This window comes from Telopea speciosissima, chromosome 8 (assembly GCF_018873765.1).
Source record: "Telopea speciosissima isolate NSW1024214 ecotype Mountain lineage chromosome 8, Tspe_v1, whole genome shotgun sequence".
Classification (NCBI taxonomy): domain Eukaryota; kingdom Viridiplantae; phylum Streptophyta; class Magnoliopsida; order Proteales; family Proteaceae; genus Telopea; species Telopea speciosissima.
The window spans coordinates 5,501,101-5,521,186 of record NC_057923.1 but is presented as its reverse complement, the minus strand read 5'-3'; the positions used below and the strand labels follow the sequence as shown (position 1 = coordinate 5,521,186).

Sequence of the window (20,086 nt, the reverse complement as noted above, 5' to 3'; positions counted from 1 at the left end):
AAAATTACAGATTCCCCACTTCTGGCCATCAAAACTCTCCCATATTAGGATCGAACCTCCCTCCCACAGCCCCCTAAACTCGATCCCAAGCCTAGCCCTAAACCCCCACTCAAAACCCTAGTTTTGATTGTTTTCCTAATTCTAAAACCCGAAACTCTAACCCTAATTTCTGCAGGAATTTAAAACTGATTCAAATTCAGATATTTTTATATCATAATGACCCCCTAGACCTGTAGATTAAAACCATATAAACCCCATTCCCAAATTCCCATCCTAAACCCTAATTTTGCCCTAAAACGGCCCCTAATCATCCCCAAACAGCAGGCTTGACCAGACCTTGCTTTTATCTGGCTCCTAGTAGGATTATCTCCTATTCTAGGACTACATTACCATGTCTCAGTATGACTCTAATAATGCACTCTTTTCAATTGGTAGAACTAATTAACCATAACTTTAAATTGTCATGTAGCTTTATCACTTGACTAACAGTCTTTTATAAACTGTGATTATATAGAGTGAAGTTGTCTACCACACGGATACTTTCAATATAGTGTTTTACTGTTTTTAGATGATTGGACAAAATGCAACCAAATTTCCAATTGAATATTTTTGTTCTCCCATCGTAATATTATCCCTCACCTCCACCCCCCCCCCCCAAAAAAAAAGCACTTCAAATATCTGATTTTATTTTTACTAGACAAAATTGACCAAGGAAAGTGTGTTTTCATTCTTATCCTAATCTTATCTCCCCCTCCTCAAAAAAAAACACCATAGTGATTTGATTTTATGTGTTCCTCTTATTTATTTTCTCATTGCTTTCCTTCTGAATGTAGAAATTGCATAATCCTATCATTGTATCTATAAATTGAAGGGTTTTTTTCTTTAATAGGTATCCATAAGTTGGCTTGAAGCCAAGCTTATTAGCAAGTTAAGAAAGGGAACCAAAGAGACTGCAAATTGAAGATGCTTCAGATCCGTCTTAGCAAGGGTTCATCTATAGAAAGTGGGGGAGGAGCAAAGCCCTTGCCAGCAGACACTGTGACTGTTGCGTGCCCTGACCACCTTGTCCTTGCTGATCTTCCTGTTGCCAAGAGCCTTGGCAATGTTACTGCAGCTTCCCTTGTCAAGACTGTTGGCCGCAGATCTCGTCGACAACTTGGTGATCGAGTCCATTTCTGCGTCCGTTGTGATTTTCCCATTGCGATCTATGGCCGCTTGGTATTTTCCAGTTCTAGCTCTACTCTCATGACTATTTTTACGATATTCAACAATGTTCTGTTTGTAGATGGTGTTGGTCCTAGTTTTAGCCAATAATAAATTCCATTTTTGCAAAGGTTAACATAAAGCAAGATAAATCAAGGTAACGATGAGGATGCTGATGATGATGATTTATCATAATAATAATAATAATAAAGTTGTTTATTTTTGTATACTTCAGCAACATAGAATTTAGGTATGAGAGATAATCAGACCTATACGCCTCCCTTTTGCAAGTCAAACTCAAAAGTAATAAATGAGAGAAGAAGGTGTAATGGTTGGTTGAGCCTGGGGCTTGGTAAGCATCTCCTATGTGGTTTAATGGTTGTTGATACATTGCAGTGAATAGATATGTCTAGCACATGGTTGGCTGGTTCAAGTTTTTGTTATAATAAACTTCTAACAAATTTGTCTTTTGGAGCAGTAATTTAATCATTCTAACCGAATAATGCAGGCACACATCAAGAAGTGGTTGTTTTGATATTTTATGATTATATGGGCTGTTGATTTTAATGTTTTTTTAGCTGTAATGGGCTCAATTATAAAGGTGAAAAATTCCGTCCAACGTGGTGCACGGATTTTATTTTATTTGAAGTGATCAGTTTTAGTTGTGGTGAGTCCATTAGTGGAGCTGTATGATCTTATTTGGGTCTTAAAGTTTTCTAAATGAAGGAGTCTTTGATTAGGAATCGGTTCGGAGGAATTTTTTTTCCCCCATTGAAAGTCTTTTTATTTTATTGAGTCAGTCTTTGATAGGATTTTTTCTCCATTGGAAGCCTATTTTTCTATTTAATTGAGTCTTTATATGCATTTGTGACCCCATATCCTGGATTAGTGAATTGAGAAATAAAGTTTTGAGTGTTAGTGAAGTGCATGTGTACCTCTCTCTGTCTCTCTCTCATGATTCTATCCTTTTTTCCTATTGATTCCCTCTTTCTTTCTTTGTGTTCTCTTCTAAACCAAAACACAGGCTTCTGTTGTTGCTGTTACTCAGAGTACTATCTCGCTCAAATCTGTTTCTTCCTTTATAAGGCTTTGTTTTCTCTTTCTTCCTGCTAATATTAAACTCAAAATTCCTTTTTCTGGTATTAGTTTACATCAATCAGCTAGTTCTATTATCTCTTTCCAATGCTGCAAGGCATCAACATAATAAAATAGACTTTCTTTGATAGGATTTTTTCTCCATTGGAAGCCTATTTTTCCATTTAATTGAGTCTTTATATGCATTTGTGATCCCATATCCTAGATTAGTGAATTGAGAAATAAAGTTTTGAGTGTTAGTGAAGTGCATGTGTACCTCTCTCTCTCTCTCTCTCTCATGATTCTATCCTTTTTTCCTATTGATTCCCTCTTTCTTTCTTTGTGGTCTCTTCTAAACCAAAACACAGGCTTCTGTTGTTGCTGTTAGTCAGAGTACTATCTCGCTCAAATCTGTTCTTCCTTTCTAAGGCTTTGTTTTCTCTTTCTTCCTGCTAATGTTAGACTCAAAATTCCTTTTTCTGGTATTAGTTTACGTCAATCAGCTAGTTCTATTATCTCTTTCCAATGCTGCAAGGCATCAACATAATAAAATAGACTTCCAGTGGTATAACAGACCTTCAAGGACTCCACCATATTTAAGGCATCAAACGGTGATTTAGAGTAGAAATTGCATCAGACCCTCCTATCCTGAATTTCTCAATTAAGATATACTGAAAAAGGTCACCTGGATGATGGTCTTCAAACTCCCTAAATCCCAATCATGAGTTTTGTTTGTAGGGTGTAATTTCCAACAGGCTCTGCTAGTGCTGGTTTTAGACACAGGTCACAATACTGAAACCTTTGGAGTTTGAAATTGAGTAATACTTGAGGTATCAAAGCACAAGGTGCTGCAACTAGAGATCTTCCCTAAATGTAATCCCTTACTTCATGGCTTACCTAAATTCTGGTCCATGGTTCTTCTAGAGGGAGAACATACTGAATGCTCTTGCATGAGCACCTAGTGGTTACTTCTACCCTTTCGGTGTCCCATTCTTGTTTTATAGATGAGACCCTTAATTGGATCTCTTTGCCTCGTACCGCAATGAGCTCTTCTAGTGTGTAGATTACTAGATTCCCATATTTACTTAGCTAACAATGATGTGTTGTGGTTAGTTATTGTTATATTAACTATCCTTATACCTCCCACCCTATCAAGAAGGAAACAATGTCCCAATTGACGAGGCACTTCATTCTCGATGGTTCCACATTGAGATTCTCATAATTTTTAAATGATTCCTGGCACTTTCTTTTAGGTTCTGATGTCTGTTGGGAAATAAACAAGAACATTTCCAAAGATGGATTTAGGGATGGCAAGGTCATGATGGGATAGGGCTGAGTGTGTTGTTGTTGTAATGGGGTAGGTTATGGTGGCACCCATAACCTATCAGGTATCGGTATGACCTTCTTTTTTTGGATGAATAGTATCGGTATGACCTTGACCGGGGTTCGGTCTGGTATTTGAAACAACAGGGTACCTGCCCTGCCTCACCTCAGTCTGTGGGTACCCACCCAGTTACTTATCTGCTAGTCAAATTAAGGAGTCCCATGCATGTTTTGTGAGGCAGTGTTGGTATGGCTTTGCAATCTTTAAAATGGGTTGGGTATGGGGTTGGTGATACCTTTGCCAAACCTGCCCCGTTTCCATTCCTTGGTGCAATCTATTAAAGTGATTCTTCCATATCTGGAAAGATATTCTCCTCCAAACTTCGAGTTTATTAGATTACTTCTCAATCGCTGAATTCATCAATGATTCTGATCTGGAGTTAGCTCTTAGTTCTAGGGGTGGACTTAGGTAAGTAAACTGCAACCATTATGGGAGGGCATAAGGCCAAAGTTTTATGGCGCCGTCACTTAAAAAAGAATTTCTAGGTAGACAGTTTGGTTCTACCATTAGGATGGCTGATGTGACCAATTGGACCATTGGATGGATAAAGCAGCCCTTGGAATATTCACATTTCAAATTTCATTGTGCATATCAACCCTACGGACTATGGCCCCCATCATTAGTGGATTTTAAAAAAAATTAAAAATCCCGGTGTTTAATGTTAAAAGGGCGCACCCAATGCCTGAGACTCCTGCCACTGCGGGGTCTGTGGAGGGTCATAATGTATGCAGCCTTACCCCTACTTCGTGGAGAGGCTATTTCCGGACTCGAACCCATGACGACTAGGTCGCAATGGAGCATCCTTACCAGTGTTTAATGTTTATGTAATTAAATAAGTCTACATGTTCAGTTGACCTCTGGAGGTCAATACCATTTGAAACTAGCATGGACCTTTCTCTGTCTCCTTCATTGATAGCGTGCATGGGCTTATTTATGTAATGCGAGAACAGAAATATGAGTTTTTATTCATTTCTTTGATCTAGGGGCCCGTTAGGGCCTGTAGCTTTCTACACTTGTTCGGAAAGCCGGCACTATCAGGAAGGACCGCCAGGTGGCAACTTATGCTCTTGCTCTCATCATTTGACATCACTTATTTCACCCAGAAGTCCATCAAAGGGAGGGTGCTGCTTCACATTTGGTGTCACTTCTCCTAGGATCATGTTGGAGCTGATTTGGGAGTAGCTTTGATACATGATAAGCTATGAGAAAGTCGTTTGAGGTGGCATGGCCATGTTCAATGGAGGCCTTTGGATGCTCCAGTAAGAAGGAGTGATTTGATTCAGATTGAAGGAACTAAAAGAGCCAATGGCAGGCCTAAAATGATCCTAGGAGAAGTGGAGAAAGACATGCATAGTTTAGGCCTTGTATCAAGTATGACCTCGAATAGAGCTGATCGGAGCGCAAGGATCCATGTAGTCGACCCCATTCAGTTGGGTTTAGGCTAAGTTGTTGTAAGAAAATTATTGTGCATATTTTGTTGGACCTTAAGAAGCCAATATCTTATGTGGCTTGAAGTCTCCATCATGAAACGCGTTTTCTTCTTTCAAAAATTCTAATTATGTATGCAGTAAATCCACTGATTAATGCCTATTGACTAACACATTAAATGAATTTTTGTAAGGCTTGGGTTCTGGGAGTATGTTCAAGTCATGTTAAAATAAAAGTTTTAAACCTTGAGACTATTGCAGAAATGTCATTTTTGGGTCCTGCATTTACATAGTTATTGACTGCAAATGCTTTTAAGAATTCTATAAAAGATGGGAAAAAATTCAAAATTTGCTTCCCACAACTGAACTGTGGTGGTGATTGCCGGAGACACTAATGTTTACTTCATAAGCGATGTTCTCTGGCTACTGTGGTTGTTGTGGGTGCCATTTTTGTATGGTATTAGCTCTTAACAAGGCATTGGCGCCGGATATCCTGCACCATAAGGGTTGGCACCTAACAAAGAGATGTTATTTCTGTTTTTGTCAGAAGGAATTAGCAGTCCAGCTGTTCTTATCATGTATCTTTGCAGTTAAAAGTATGGTATATTTCTGATTTAGAGAGAGAGAGAGAGAGAAACAGAATTATACTTGAAGACAATCTTAGAGTTTTCCCGAGAATTCATGGTGATATTGCCAAGTGTATAATTGATTGGGCATCAGCTTGTAAAGAATTTATTATAGTAGATCGGAATGGTTCTACTTCCTGCTGATATTCTATGCCATATGAATGACATGTTTTGGTTCAATGTTTTTTGTTGATAATTTTTCATGAATGGACATGTGGTTTTTCAGGGCTTTATGGATACACTATCAATTGTAATTATCCTCTTATTGATCAATGAAATGAAAATATTTTCGTTGTTGCTGACAAATAAAAATGATGTTGTCCGTTGACTATGTTTGGTCCTCTTGGACACATCTGGCTTTATATTTGTTATTGTTTCGGAAACATACTCTCTTAGCATAAGGTTGCCCTTGTGATTTCTTTTCATTTTATCTGAATAAGTTCTACTTACTCCATTTGCATCTTAACCCCCCCCCCCCCCCCCCCAAAAAAAAAAGAGCATCTTTTCACGTAGGTAAAACTCATCGGCCACATATTGCCTTGTTGCTAATTAACAGCTTTATGGTTTTTGCAGAGTCCTTGTGAGCATGCCTTCTGTCTTGACTGCGCTAGGAGTGATTCCAGCTGTTATCTGTAAGCATATTTTTTATCTTATATATATGCTCATCAGTGCTTCCTGTCTGAAGGGGTTTTTTTGGGATAAAGATTCCTGATAGTTTGTAACCATTCTAAGTGTTGTTTCTCTTGCAGTTGTGATGAACGAATTCAGAAAATTCAAACTATTAAAATGATGGAAGGCATCTTCATCTGCGCAGCCCCTCACTGTCTGAAGTCCTTCCTGAAGAGATCTGAATTTGAATCTCATATTCATGAGAGCCATGCTGACCTCCTTCAACCCAACACAGAAAAAGAAGATGTCAATGAATCAGATGCTTTCAATATGGCGAGGCAGCACTCAGTAGATGCACATGTCAGACAATCTACACCTGCAGATTCGTCCATTGCCCGTTCCCTACAGAGGCCTGTTTTTTCACCCAATTCAAATTCTCAGCCCCATGATTCTGATGACAAACGTGGTCGCCACCAACCCAGAGAACCGCCACCTACCAAGCCAGTTATACATTCAAAGCCACCACCATTTTATGCTCGACAGCAAGGCCAACCATCTGATGTACAGCCTGATAACAACCCACCCCAATCCTTTGATGGGCCTGGTCCCTATGGCCGATTCCATCACCAACAGAGTTTTGACTCCCAAACTGGCCCATATTATCGGAGAGATGTTGATCAGTTTCCAGACAAGCAGCAAGGAGTCATGTCCGAAACCAGCTTCCCAGAGTACCCACATATGCATTCCCATCAGCCACCTAATTTTGTTGTGCCAGTTAATGCAAATCAGGGGATGCCTCCTCACCCTCCATATAGCTATCCTCTTCCTCCTGAGGGGGCTCAGCCTTTCCACAATCCACACTATGAGGTAGCACGATCAGATTTAGCATCAGAAGGTGGCCCGGAACAGGGTTCGTTGTTGGGTTTTCCACCAGGTCCAGTAGGTGGTGGCTTCCCTGACAGTTATCCTCGTCCGTGGAATATAGGCCCTACAAGTGTACCTTTTGAACCAACTGGAGGTCAAGGAATTCCCGAAGGTTTCACAAACTCAGCAGATTCTCAAGGTAGAGCTGCATTCTTTCAAGGTGATTATGGACGGTTTCCAGTTATGCCCCTGAATCCTCTGCCTCCACCTGGTGGAAGTAAGGGTTTAGAACCACTGAACAGCAGTGGTGCTTTGGATCACAAAGAAGGCAAAGGTGTGTTGGCACCACAGCCATTGCAACCACCAATGCCAATCCCACCTCACTTGTCACAGATGAAGCGGGGTAAGTTCTCAAATTCTGGTGATACTGGACGGGAGGGGCAGGGTTATGCGTGGCAAAATGAAAGGCGTGATGGCTTTGGAAGCAGCCAGGACTAAGAATGGTTCTCATCTTTTTGAGTCCCTGTATCAGTGCTAAAATACTTTTTTATTCAATTAATTTTTAATGTGTCAATGATCTGATAGCTTGTTAGGTTAGGATATTCCTTCTGCTTTGGTGAAAGCTCACCTGCTGCTTCTACATATGAATTTTGATTGGTTTCTCTAGTTTAGAGAAGGTGAATAAGCATCAATATCTTGTGTGTGTGTGTGTGTGTGTCTCTGTGGAGGACAGTGGTTTAAGCTTCTGAACATTATTTGCCTTAATCATTTACCCAATTTGATTCCAGATTTTTAGCTGGGTGGTCCCATGTTGAGATCAAACTTATAAAGGAGGTGGTTTTGGTATTTTATTCAATGGTTGATCCAGTTTTATAAACTATGAAAACACCAATCTTTCTTAAATGAGGAATTTGGGGTACTTGTGTTGGGATGATACTGTTACTTCTCGACGTCCTTTATATATATATATATAAAGATTGGGAGAGGGTTCTCTGAGCTAGGGGCATAGGGGAATGCATCAATGAAATGCAGCAAAACAGTGTTGTACATAGGAAGGCAGTGAGATCATTTCAAAGGAGGAAGAGAGAAAGACACAGAAGTGCCTTCTTCTCCAGCACAGCACAGAGAACCTTTTTGGGATTATGAAGAATTCTTTCCTTTATAAGACGGCTATTTGTTCAAAACTGACAAGACATGCGGATTTGGAACTTACTGGTTAGGCAAGATTCCAATAATTTGCCACACAAAACCATCGAATGCTTGTGTATTACAAGCACTTCTGAAACTAAATACAATTTCAAATGCTTTTCAAAAAGAAAAGTTAAAAAGCCGCATCTTGTCTTGTTTTAGCTGATATTTTTCACCTTAGCAGAGTGATTATCAGACGTAATTCCTCCAAACGTGAGGGTCCCATATCACAATTTATCCTTTTTTGGAAGAATAACACAATTTATCTTATAAAATCAGAACTTTTCTGGTCAGTCTGAACACTTCTCAACAAAACTGCTTATATCTGAAATTTGCTGAGTTGTGAAAATTTTCGGTAATGTATTATTCTTTGGACGGAGAAATGCTCATAACCCCTATTCCAAGAATCTGTTCCATTATGGTCTCAGTAACTGCCATGTGGTAACTGGTAATTCATTTATAGCCCTATTTTTTATGTATAATCATGTCAATGAGATCTGAGAAATGTTTGATCATTCTTCGAAAAACCACAGAAAGTAAACTCAATAGGACATTGAAAAATCAAAGAAGAAATCTCATACATGAATCTGACATTTACAGTGCACATCAATGTGGTAGAGAAATACAGGGCCCCTGTTGTCAAGGCTTTTGGCTACAGTGTGGTGGATAGCTGTTTTCCCTTTCATAAATTTCTTAGACAATTACACAATTCTTATTATAAAAGTTAAGGGGCAGTTTTCAGATTGTTTTTGTTTTAATTTGAATGCCCAACATGTAACTTGTATTTTGACCAGATGGGGAGGGGGGTGGGGAAAGTGGAACTAAAAAACTCATAATGGATATAAAATTATGCATTCTCGGCAAATACGATAAGCTACGAACCAACAAGAATTCAGCAGAGGGAGCAGACACAAACCTATCTAATGGCTCTCGTGATATCACCCAAAAAACAATAACTTTACAAGATTATGTCACCAACACTATGTGGTGTTTTACAAATAAATTGGAACGAACTGAAACTGACAGGCACTCTTATGGATTTCCCTGCAAAACATAAAAATCCCTAAAATACAAACCCCTTGACACCCATGGGTAGGCTGAAAGGAGAAAGGGTGGGGTGGGGGGGGGGGGGGGGGAGGGTTGGACAGTGGCCCTCAAAAAATTTGCCCTGGATGCATAAAAGGTTACATCACTGTGCAGTTACACTTGGACTCCAGTTTTGGAGGCTTTGAACTGTCAACCTTGTGAGGAGCTCCAGCATCAAGTACTAATGATTCATTGGTTTTGGCTTCAATTTGAGTCTTGGTTGATGCAGTCTTGACATCTACTTCCATCCGTCTCTGCCTTGCCTTTTGGGTTTTCTGAGTGTGTTTACTTCCAGTCCTACTGCGTGGATCCTTCCTCTCAGAACTTGGTCTCCCCCAGAAAGTAACCGTTGGATGGGAACCCTCTAGGTGAACTGAGCTCTCCTTTTCCATCGCAATGGTAGCTGCCTGGTAGGTCAGATCATGAATGATAGATCCACAGAAGAGTATTGTATCAGTTGCTTCTTCCAATGTCGGGTTTCTTCCTTTCTGCCCACCTTGGCCCTCCACTGTAATGGTTGATTCCTCTGTCAAAAGTGAAAAATATAACAGAAGCAGAGATGAGTTCATTAACCCCATCTCGGACATGTCCAAGCAAATAAAAATCTTGCAGTGGAAAAATATTAAAGATTTTTAGTAACAAAAATGATGGCATCACCAATGGTTCAGTTCCAGACCAATTGGAATTCTTCACTTCCAAGAATCCACAAATATTAGTTAAAATAAGGGAGAACCAACATAGCCTGCCGGTGATCTAATCACTGTTCTGTCAGTAATGAAATATGTAACATGTGAGCTCCTGTAACAATTATGGGAGTTCTAGTTGGACTCAACAATTCATAAATCAATTGGGTATACCTAGTGGTTGGATGTAATTAGCTCTATAGACATCTCCAGCAATTTTTCCTGATTTTGTGTGGAAGAGACTAGGGGTTGTGTGTACTTCAGAAAGTAAACCATGTCTTAGTTGTTAATAAACTTTGGGAGAGGGATAGGCACACCGCCGTGTGCGCTAATTTAGCGGGCGGCACCAATGGGGGCGCAGTATCAGGCATTATACAAGAGGGGCAGTGGAGTCATTTCAAAGGGGAGAAGAGAGAAATAGACACAATGGGTGCTAGATTACGGTACAACGGCGGTGTGCCCAACCTTTTCCCATAAACTTTTTTCTCTTTCCTGCCCTACACCGTTCTCAACAGAAAGACAACTTAACACAACTCAACTAAGCCTTATCCCGACTAAATGGCTCTCTTATTCATCTTCAAGCTGCTGCTGCTGAAGATTAGTTTTTCAAGTAAGTATTTTACAGATTTGCAAACAACCTTCTTCTTCTAATCCTCCAACCTAAGCCTACTTACCCTCCAGCTCTATTCCATCATCAGATCTAATCCAAACTCACACCATAGTTCCAGCAGCTCATTCCCCTCACTCAATCTCCATTCCAGTCCCAACATAACACATAAACCCTAATCCCCTCATCTTTGTTAAACCCAAAACCCCTAAAACCTTGTCTAGACCTAACCAGCCACCCAAACCACACCAAAATACAGTCGAATCTCCCTCTCCCTGCCATTAACACTCGACCAGAACCCCTTGCCTAAATTCCCACTCTAAACCCTAGATCTCATCATCCCCTTCATTCCCAAAACCCGAAACCCTAATTTTTTAAATTACAAATCCTCACTCAAACCTTACCAATCCTACATCATTAGACTCCTATAGACCTGCCTAACTTTACCAAATAAGATCCAACCCCATTCCCCTAGTCCTAACCCTAGAATTTGACCTAAACCATCAAATCTGTCCAATCGGCCAGCAGGTCCTGGATACTTGGTTCCTAGTAGACCCTTTGTCTATCTAGGACTACATTAGTACGTGTGTATGTATATATAGTTATATGACTTATTCCACACAATCTTTAGTATTAGAACACACATAATTCAAGTAGAACAACATAAATAAGCAATAGGAATGAAAAGACATTAAATTATGAACCATTTCGTAAATCATACAACTAACATTGTTTGCTATATAGAGTCAAATATATTTTGATCAACTTTAACAATACAAGCCAACAACTACCAAGTACCAAGTCACCTTATCCCTATATGCTCATCTGAATATTGAATGGGTGCTGGGGCTTCAAGATCAAATCTCCTCTAAGGAAAGTTGTTGAGCACTAAATCTCCTCCAAATGTTGTTCTTGAGCATCAAATCCAAGTGTTCCAAGCTTTTTTTGGTACGATTTGGAGCTGTTTTCTTCACAAACTGGCGAAACCAGTTGAGTTTACCGAGAATAGGTTGAAATTTTGACCAAGAAAAGTCAAAACATGGTATTTATATAACTAACTTTGTGACATTTTGGCGAGATACCGAAATCTCGGCTGAAACCATGTAATGTTCTAGTATCGCATGTGGTTTCGACCCGAAACTAGTCAAAACCGAGAAAATCACCAAGATCTCACGAGACCTCGAACCATGCTTAAACGCTAATAAAAGAAACATAACTTAAATTGAGCCCATCGGTTCAACCAAGTTGGACCAAAAACAACTAAACATAAAGAACTAGCTTTAAAACAGGGAAATAAAAGAACTAACAACTAGGCCATGCTAGGCTGGCCTTTCTTGGTCTTCCTCCTGCAGTATGTCTTCAATACTGCAGGGAAAAAAATCTATCATTTTTCATGAATATAGTTCGTAAAAATAGTGAATATTTTCTGCTATTAATTTAGTTTAAAATTGTGTTAGCAAAGATCAACTTAAAGCAAACCAGCATACCAACTAAACCAAGGCATACTAATCCAGATTTGATATACGTAGCTAACAAGCCTTTTAACTGTCAACCAACGAGGGAGAGTTATCTTTCCTAGGTCACCACATTTTGAAGAGTGAAAAACAAGGACTTTGACCATGCACTATCCGGTTCCAAAAGTTCAATTATTTGGACTGTTCAAACTGGACAGCCAGACCATCAGTTGGAAATTTCACTCTAAGAGGTCCCACCCTGAGGCAGAATGCTGAACTGGGAATCTTGGGCATGAACTCATGCTACAAGTTCAAGCTCGTGCCCTGCCCAAGAGCAAGAGGTGGGAGTAAGACTTTGGTCGTACATCCTTGTTGAGAATGGTCGCTTTCTCTTTAATATTTGTATCCATCAGTTGAGGAACTTCTCCTGCAAAGACTGTTTTTCACTTGTAACAACAAACAAGGGCCAGCTATCCCTATTCTCTTATTGATAGAAATACGTGGAGAAATCTATGGCCTTCAGGATTTTTTTCTCCTTTCTCCTTTATTTTGGTACAGCTAAGACTGGCTATGGGGGGCGAATTTGGGTCCTATAAGGAAGGTGACTCAATCACGGAGTCGAGGGTCCTCACTTCAGGCCCCAAGAGGGCTCTAGACCACCACTGTTTTAGACATTTGTTCATAGAGGCAGATTTAGCAAATGACTAGATGGGTGTCAACAAATTCAGGAGGTCTGCGGAGACTGTCTTATCAAACTAGGCAAGCCTGTTCTTCAGCCAACTCACTGAATATCTCATTGTTGTGGATGCCAAGGTTGGGCCATACAGACACAAGCAAACGAGTAACCTAAGCTTGGGGACATGTATTGGGCGACCTTTCCTATTGTATGGTACTTATACTATGGGATTCTCATAACCTCTCTTCTTTATATTATAATTTCATGTTTCCCTAATAAATCTATCATTGATTAAATAATGATGTCAGAGAAACCATGAATGCTAAAGTTGAAAAGAAGTGACAGATATATCAACTCTTCACTGATAATTGAACAAAGCCAAACAATTATAAAAATAGGCCTACAAGGATACAAGTCTTAAGCTTGTGGTCCTTCTAATATACAGTTGAGATAGGCAAATTTTAACAATAAAACAATTAATTGAAACCTCAGAAGTCAAACAGAACACTTTAAAAGACATTTGGGGTCAATTATTTTTGATAATTTTTAAAACTGGAAAACAGATAATATTCAAAGATATATTACACTGCATAACCTTTAGCATTAAAAAAAATATCACGCTGCATACGGAAGTGATACTGTATGGAAGAGCAGAAAGCCAGAAACACCCATATTATAATAAGATAACACATAAACTAAGTTTACTAACTATCCTAAACTAAACGTAAAACTTCTTACGGAATAAAAAACCAAAAGACTAGAACCAAACCCCAGTTCCAGGACGGACCAATCATCATTGCATGTCCTATATAGAAGGCAGAAAGATTAAAAGAAAGCATGTTGAAACTCAATAAGATAAAACTAAAACAGTTACGTCAGTGACCATTGTTAAATGTATACCACTATAGCGTGAGGGGGAGTCCCCGTTATCTTGTTATGCTGAGAATAGTCTTGTTAGCTAGTAGCATTCGGTTATTTTTGGTCTAGAAGAGTCTTATTAGTGTTATGTGTTTCTTTCTGTTTGGGTCTGTATGTAATTAACTCTTAGTTGGACTCTCAGTTTAATGATAATATAAGTCATTGGCCTACACCACGATAGGATTTATTCTGAATCCTACCGTGGCTCTACGGGTTCTCTTCCTCTCCTTGGTCTTGTCTTCTCTCTCTTTTCTCTTCCTCCCACACTCTTTCTCTTCTCAAGCTTGGTAAGTACTGGTTGTAAGTTTCTCTGCTGCTACAACCATGAAATGATTCTACTGAGTTATTGAGTTAGGCAGCATAAATATTAAAAAATGGTTCCATTTTTTGAAGAAACATAAAATAGTTCAAATGGACATAACAAGTTAACATGCAAAAAATAGGTGAACACAAATAATTGAGCAAGATAAGTCGTACCAGGGATGCCATTGGCATGATCCAAAATGTCAGATTCTGGAGAAGGAATTTCTGCATCCTTTTCTAATGTTGCAGGAACTGATGGTTCTTCCATGGTGCTACTTGAATTTGGTGTGGTTGCACTTTCAACGTGTGAACCAGGTATACTATCAACACCATTTTCTAGAATCATTACTGAAGATTCATAAGGAGGAGCCTCAACAATCTCAATTGCACGGTCATTGTTCATAATGGCATTTTCTTCTATTGAAGGGGGCTGTGGGGCCGAAGCTGATATTTCTATATCTGAAGTATTCCTTGTACTATTTGGGAAGTCCTCAGCAATTCCTAATGAAACACAGTCCTCATCATTTGGAACTTCTGCAACTGAAGCATCCTCCAAATGTATGCATTGGGTATGGCTTGATAATTCCAACCCTGAAGCATCCACCACCCTGCAACTCTTAGAGCAGTCAAGTTTATTGGCTTCAAGGACAGCAGCTTTGACAAAAGAGGAATCAGATTCACCCGATTTTTCATTTCCCAAAGATGTACTTTGCTCATCACTAACTAGTAGTGTTTTCACTACAGTCTCATGGCCCATACTTCCAACAGAAGCATCAAAATTTTCTTCGCTCATGCTCTTGGTAAGCAACAAGGCCCGGCATGCAGGACTTGAGATTCCAGAGGAAGAGGATCCAGTTCTTTGAAATTTTGTGCTTGAATCATGCCGGAAATTATCCAAGTCAAGTTTCCTGCCACTTAATTGCCTTTGAACCCGAATCTCTGTTTGTCTGGAAGAGGTCCAATCAACAGATGATGATGTTGAGGCACTGCCAAGCCCACCAGAGCTTCTCATGCTGTCCCTTGCATAAGATGGATCATCACAAGGTATATTTGTTGCAGTAAGAGTCCTCCCTTGAACAATAGGCCACTTGCTACTACTTGACCTTTTCAGCAATACGGAAATACCAGCACCTTCTGAAACATCAACCTTTAAGCTTGGATGGCCATTAGAATGCTGAAAGTCTTGATCCACATTGTCATACTTGGATTGAATGGAACCAACGGTTGGCTGAACAAATTGCTGCTTCCCTCCATCTATCATCAGTTGTGCAAAGGAACTGCCATGGAAGCAACTCTCAGCTTCTTCAATGCTGCAACTGTGGTCTTTGTCAACAATATCATCACATTGGACAAGCAATGTTTCATTTCTACTATTGATCTCTGGCACTACAGCCACTTCTGCTTCATTCTTAACTGCAACAAAGGATTTACTTTCTTGCAAAGTTGCTTCTGAGTTAAATGTACTGTTGTGACTGTGATCTACAGTGTGTTCCCAAGCAACTGGAGTCAAAGATCCACTTTTCTCACAGCAATCAGGACAAAGACCATCATTCCCTTCTGTAGGCTCAACGACACAAAACTTGCTCCCACAATTAGAACAGTATGCAATTCTTCCGTCACGATCAAGTACTTCAGAATCATTCCCAATGTTTATAAATTCAGAAGTAGTTGACTCAATTGCTGTAGCAGAAATAAGACTACTGAATTTTTCAGAATCACCTGATTTGACTTCAGTTGTCTTGGCTATATCTAAGTCAGCATACCCAGTGTTCTTCCCATCATTGGCTTCATCATTAATATCTACATTCATCTCATCCACTTCATCAAATATGAATACTTCATCTTGAACATCAGGATATGGTGCTTTTCCCCAGTCGCTAGCCATATCATCCTGTTCGTGGTCACTACCCTCAGTATCAGGTGCAACACTTGCACCTTGTTCTGAGCTTGCATTGCTGCTAGTTGTGACTGAGGAGTTCATAGAGACCAATGGACGATTTGTAGAGCTTGTTTTACCAACATAGAAAGTACTCAAAGTAGTACTAGGAACACTTGATAAAAGTGGCCTGAACATATTCTGAGGACTCTTTCGATGATCCTACAAAACATGTAAAAGCATAATCTGTGAGATACATATATAACACCTAACCACTTCAGTAATTCTCAAGAAGCCTTTGGCATACAAGCAGGTCTTGTATCCTTAAATGATGAAACGGACATCAAGTTCCCCTTCCTATCATAGGCCGTGCAGGAAAGATTATTGGTTTAAATAAACCATTATGCCACCAGTTTGCCAAATATCTACAAGCATCTATGATAAAGTGAGCCTCCCAGCACTAGTTTAAAAATAAAAATAAAAAGCAACATGCCTAGATATTTAAATAACTAACCACGGAAGTACTTATCTTGTGTACAAAATGAACAGTAAGGGTAGCCAGGTCCCTTTGTTTGTTGTTTCTTCTTATGAGACATACTTAATTCTAACCGTTTCCTCCAAAACAGTAAATAAAAAGAAGGGAGACCATCACCAAAATAAATTAAGAATAGGTAGAATGAAGCTGTTACATTTATTATTATTGGTTCAAAGAAGATATTAAAAGGTTTACAATGAGCTCCCATAATGCACTATTTGCAGACAACTTAACGATTTACGATGGTTTGTCTGAACCATGCTGCAACAGAACTCAACTAATCGAAACACTTCTAATATAACTTGCTATTATATAGTTGTTAAATAGCCTAGGTTTGATTATAAGAGGAACATATACAAAAATCACAATTAGTTAGACATTGAAAACATACCATTTGTCGAAGGGCCAAATCAAAAGATCTTTTTGGAGCAGAGCTTGAGGATGGTGTTTTGGATGGCTTCCTTGAGAATGCTGTGGCTCTGCTATTTGGAAATGCCCCGGCCCTCCTTACAGATGACTGATCTGAGATACCCAGTGGTAGAGATTGCAGAGAATCTATATCATCATCACCAGATGATGCTACAGAACCCTTACTCTGTGAGCTGAATCGGTCCCGATCACAACCAATGGATGAACTGCCACTTCGAGAAGCAGTTGGTGACATTGATTGCCTTCTGAATGTTGAGGGTGCATCCTTCCCATTCCTAGATGCTGGTGATGATCCCCTTACATAAGATGCTGGCCGATCAGCCAGAGAAGTACGAAGATTAGATGGTGCATCCAAAGAGAAGCCAGGGATAGTCGACTGCCATACTCGTATTTTCGGTGAAGCAGAGTTGCCACGACTAGCCTTTACAGGTGAGGTTCCCCTTCTAGATGAGCCTATAGTACCACTTGATCCTGTGCTCGTCCTCTGAGTAGTGGGAGTAGGAGATCGACGAGCAGGTGTAATTGATTTATTTGAGTGCGTAGTAGGTCTCTGCGATGGTGAAGCAGGTCGTTGGATGGGAGATGGACTAGAATGAGGAGCTGAAGATGGCCTTCCTCTTGATTGAAATGTATTACTTCCAGACCGAGGGGATGGGCTTAACCGATGTGGGCTTGCGCTACTTCTACTGGTCCAGGAACTCTTCTCCATCTGCACTCAAAGATGCATTACCAGCATTAGCAGAAAGAAAACAGAATTTGAACTGCAAAGAAATATCTTTGGCTAGTCTAAAAGCAAATAAATAATGACTATACTTCGAAAACAGGCAACAAATATCTACCGTGGATGATCTTGAGATGGAAATGGGCTGATTTCGAGGTCGGCCCCTAGGGGCAAGACTAACTTCCGGGGTTTTATCATCCAACGAAGGGAAAAGAGGAGTGTCTGGAGGAGTCAACAACCTTCAAACCAATAGCATCATAAAATCAATACCACAAACAGGGAATTGCTAGTTTTAGCAGAATAAAAAAACCATAGCATAAATAATGATCAATTGGAACATGTCTATTTGTATCTGCAAACTGAAACACTGAAACTACTACTCATCAGCTTGAAGGCAGGCATGAACTGTTTTTCTCCTTCCTCTGTTTTCTTATGAACTTTTGGTAAGTTTTGCTACTTCTTATAGAGAAAGAACCAATATGACAACATGAAGTCAAATGCATTAAAAGAGTAGGAACATGACCCACCAGTCATAGTCATTTTTTTCACTATCTGCATTGAGCAGGTCACTGCTCTCTCCACGAACTGGAATGGAGATGCCAAGCTTAACATCTGAAAAGTATTTCAATTTTGTTGCTGCAAGAATTGGAACAAATTTAAAATTAGACAAAATCATTGATTACCTCCAGCTACAGACAACAAAATATGTGACATTTACTGAAAAACAGACACAAAAATGCATTCACAGGTAATCCAAGGGTGGGTTAGGAAATTACAGAATGAGTCATCAATGTCATTGGACATGTCAAGCAAAAAATTCTCTCTTTCTCTGGTCTGCATCTCGTTGAACAAAGCAAGATCATCGTCTTTCTCTTGGAGGAGTAATCCACTCTCAAGACTGTGTTCACGCTTGTGATTATCTGACCTGAGCTCCCTTCCAGGAGAGCATTTTAATGCTGGAGGAGGCATCTTCACAACACAAATTCCCAATACATATATTTCACCCTGATCTCTGCCACTCACCCAAAACCAAATCCAAGCGATTCCAACAATTCATTGTGCACCCCATGCTCTGTGCTCACAAATTGGAATTAAGCTAGACAAATGTTCCCTCTCCTTTTATTGCCAAAAACCATTTCCGGATACATGAAATGGTTTTAAAAAAACATGTCCTCAAATCCACGTAAATTACCAACTTGGAACAATAATTTCTCGGGACCTCAGCAACATCCTAATGCAGAGACCAAATTAAGAATAGGTAGAATTGTCGGGAGAAATCTAATGCCGGATTTGCGTTGGCTCACAAGAACAGTTGCATCAGTATAAATGAAACCGCAGTCTGCGCATCAAAAAGCATTGGAGATGGCGGAAGAGCAATCCATGCTCACTTTAACAGAGAGGCATGTAAGACATCCTCAAATTCCTTACTAACTCTGCAATTACAGAACCCTAGAATTCCACCAGCAGAGATCTCTCGAGTGTCCTCGCACAAGATAACAAACCCAAGAGTATCCGATTAAGAAGGCCATAATCTTTAATTTTCCGTCCAAACAGAATGACGTTCTAGCCCGTAGTTTCAAATCCTCAATACTCCACAAACCCAAACCCATAAGCACGCATACATTCTCTTCCAACTCTTGTCGGAGCTAGTAAAGCCGAAATAGTAGCCTCATGCCTATCTACAAATATCTCAACAATTGAACTTTCTCCAAAAAAAAGAAAGAAACAGTCGCAGTCTGCAACTTGCAGTAACCAAAGCTGAAGAGATCTTCCATAATAAACAGAAGCAATTTGTCCTGTACGAGTAAGATCTCCTATTATGACGACATTTCAAGCATAAACAAGCTCAACAGTACATTCCAACATGGAAAGTACAGAATCAAATACTGTAATCTACAGCATTTTGCAGTCTCTTGTTTAATGAAGTGAAATTACAGTCTTACAGATCAGAACGAAGTGGACAGATCGAGTTGGAGAAACCCTAACTCTTCGAACAATTCCCTCTCATGGATTGAAGAGTATATAAGAGAGAAAGAGAGAGCTAACGAGTGATAGGGCAACTTATTAGTTAAGATTTGATGGTTTCCTCCATAACAAGCTTTCATTCTTTCTCTGCTCTTCTGCTTTGCTGTTTGTGGTGGTAGTGTTTCTTCTTCTCCTTTCTTTTCATTTTCGGTTTCCTGTTACTTTCTCCATCTCTCTTTCTCTCTCTCTCTGTGACCTCGCTGTTACTTTCCTTTTATTAAAATGGAAAACAAAAATGAAGAAAAAGGAAAATGAAGGTATTTAGATTTCTGTTCTGTAATAACGAAATTATCATGAAGTCCGTGCATTAACGGAAACACGAATCTGTAATAATTATCTCTGTTTGCTATTGGTCGGTAGCAGAGCTCTGCTTCGATCGGAATCACTGCTTCTAAAAC

At 39.6% G+C, this 20,086-nt stretch overlaps 2 protein-coding genes across 3 annotated transcripts; one reads left to right on the top strand and one right to left on the bottom strand.

The window, feature by feature from the left end:
• The first annotated feature begins 889 nt into the window (after window positions 1-889).
• Window positions 890-7,779, top strand: LOC122671854 (E3 ubiquitin-protein ligase HAKAI homolog). Its single transcript, XM_043869306.1, has 3 exons — window positions 890-1,218; window positions 6,288-6,346; window positions 6,464-7,779. Exons 1-3 carry the CDS (start codon window positions 964-966, stop codon window positions 7,683-7,685), a joined length of 1,536 nt encoding a protein of 511 aa, XP_043725241.1. The 5' UTR covers window positions 890-963; the 3' UTR covers window positions 7,686-7,779.
• Window positions 7,780-9,281: 1,502 nt separating this feature from the next.
• LOC122671836 lies at window positions 9,282-18,843 on the bottom strand. 2 transcript variants are annotated; one of them, XM_043869282.1, is made up of 7 exons: window positions 18,440-18,843; window positions 18,191-18,299; window positions 17,782-17,902; window positions 16,905-17,651; window positions 14,277-16,200; window positions 9,531-9,987; window positions 9,282-9,465 (listed from the first exon to the last, which is right to left on the bottom strand). In XM_043869282.1, exons 1-6 carry the CDS (start codon window positions 18,630-18,632, stop codon window positions 9,560-9,562), a joined length of 3,522 nt encoding a protein of 1,173 aa, XP_043725217.1. In that variant the 5' UTR covers window positions 18,633-18,843; the 3' UTR covers window positions 9,282-9,465; window positions 9,531-9,559. The 2 variants fall into 2 exon arrangements, with proteins under 2 accessions (XP_043725217.1, XP_043725218.1); XM_043869283.1 differs by having other exon boundaries at window positions 18,191-18,275.
• Between the last annotated feature and the right edge of the window lie 1,243 nt (window positions 18,844-20,086).

Excerpts from the sequence above, each read along its gene's own strand:
- LOC122671836 (XM_043869282.1), bottom strand. The coding sequence starts at position 18,632 with ATGCCTCCTCCAGCATTAAAATGCTCTCCTGGAAGGGAGCTCAGGTCA. Across the intron at positions 18,300-18,439 it reads TGACATTGATGACTCATTCT|CAACAAAATTGAAATACTTT; the intron begins GTAATTTCCTAA and ends CAATTCTTGCAG. Across the intron at positions 9,988-14,276 it reads TCATGCCAATGGCATCCCTG|AGGAATCAACCATTACAGTG; the intron begins GTACGACTTATC and ends CACTTTTGACAG.
- LOC122671854 (XM_043869306.1), top strand. The coding sequence starts at position 964 with ATGCTTCAGATCCGTCTTAGCAAGGGTTCATCTATAGAAAGTGGGGGA. Across the intron at positions 1,219-6,287 it reads TTGCGATCTATGGCCGCTTG|AGTCCTTGTGAGCATGCCTT; the intron begins GTATTTTCCAGT and ends TGGTTTTTGCAG. Across the intron at positions 6,347-6,463 it reads AGTGATTCCAGCTGTTATCT|TTGTGATGAACGAATTCAGA; the intron begins GTAAGCATATTT and ends TTTCTCTTGCAG.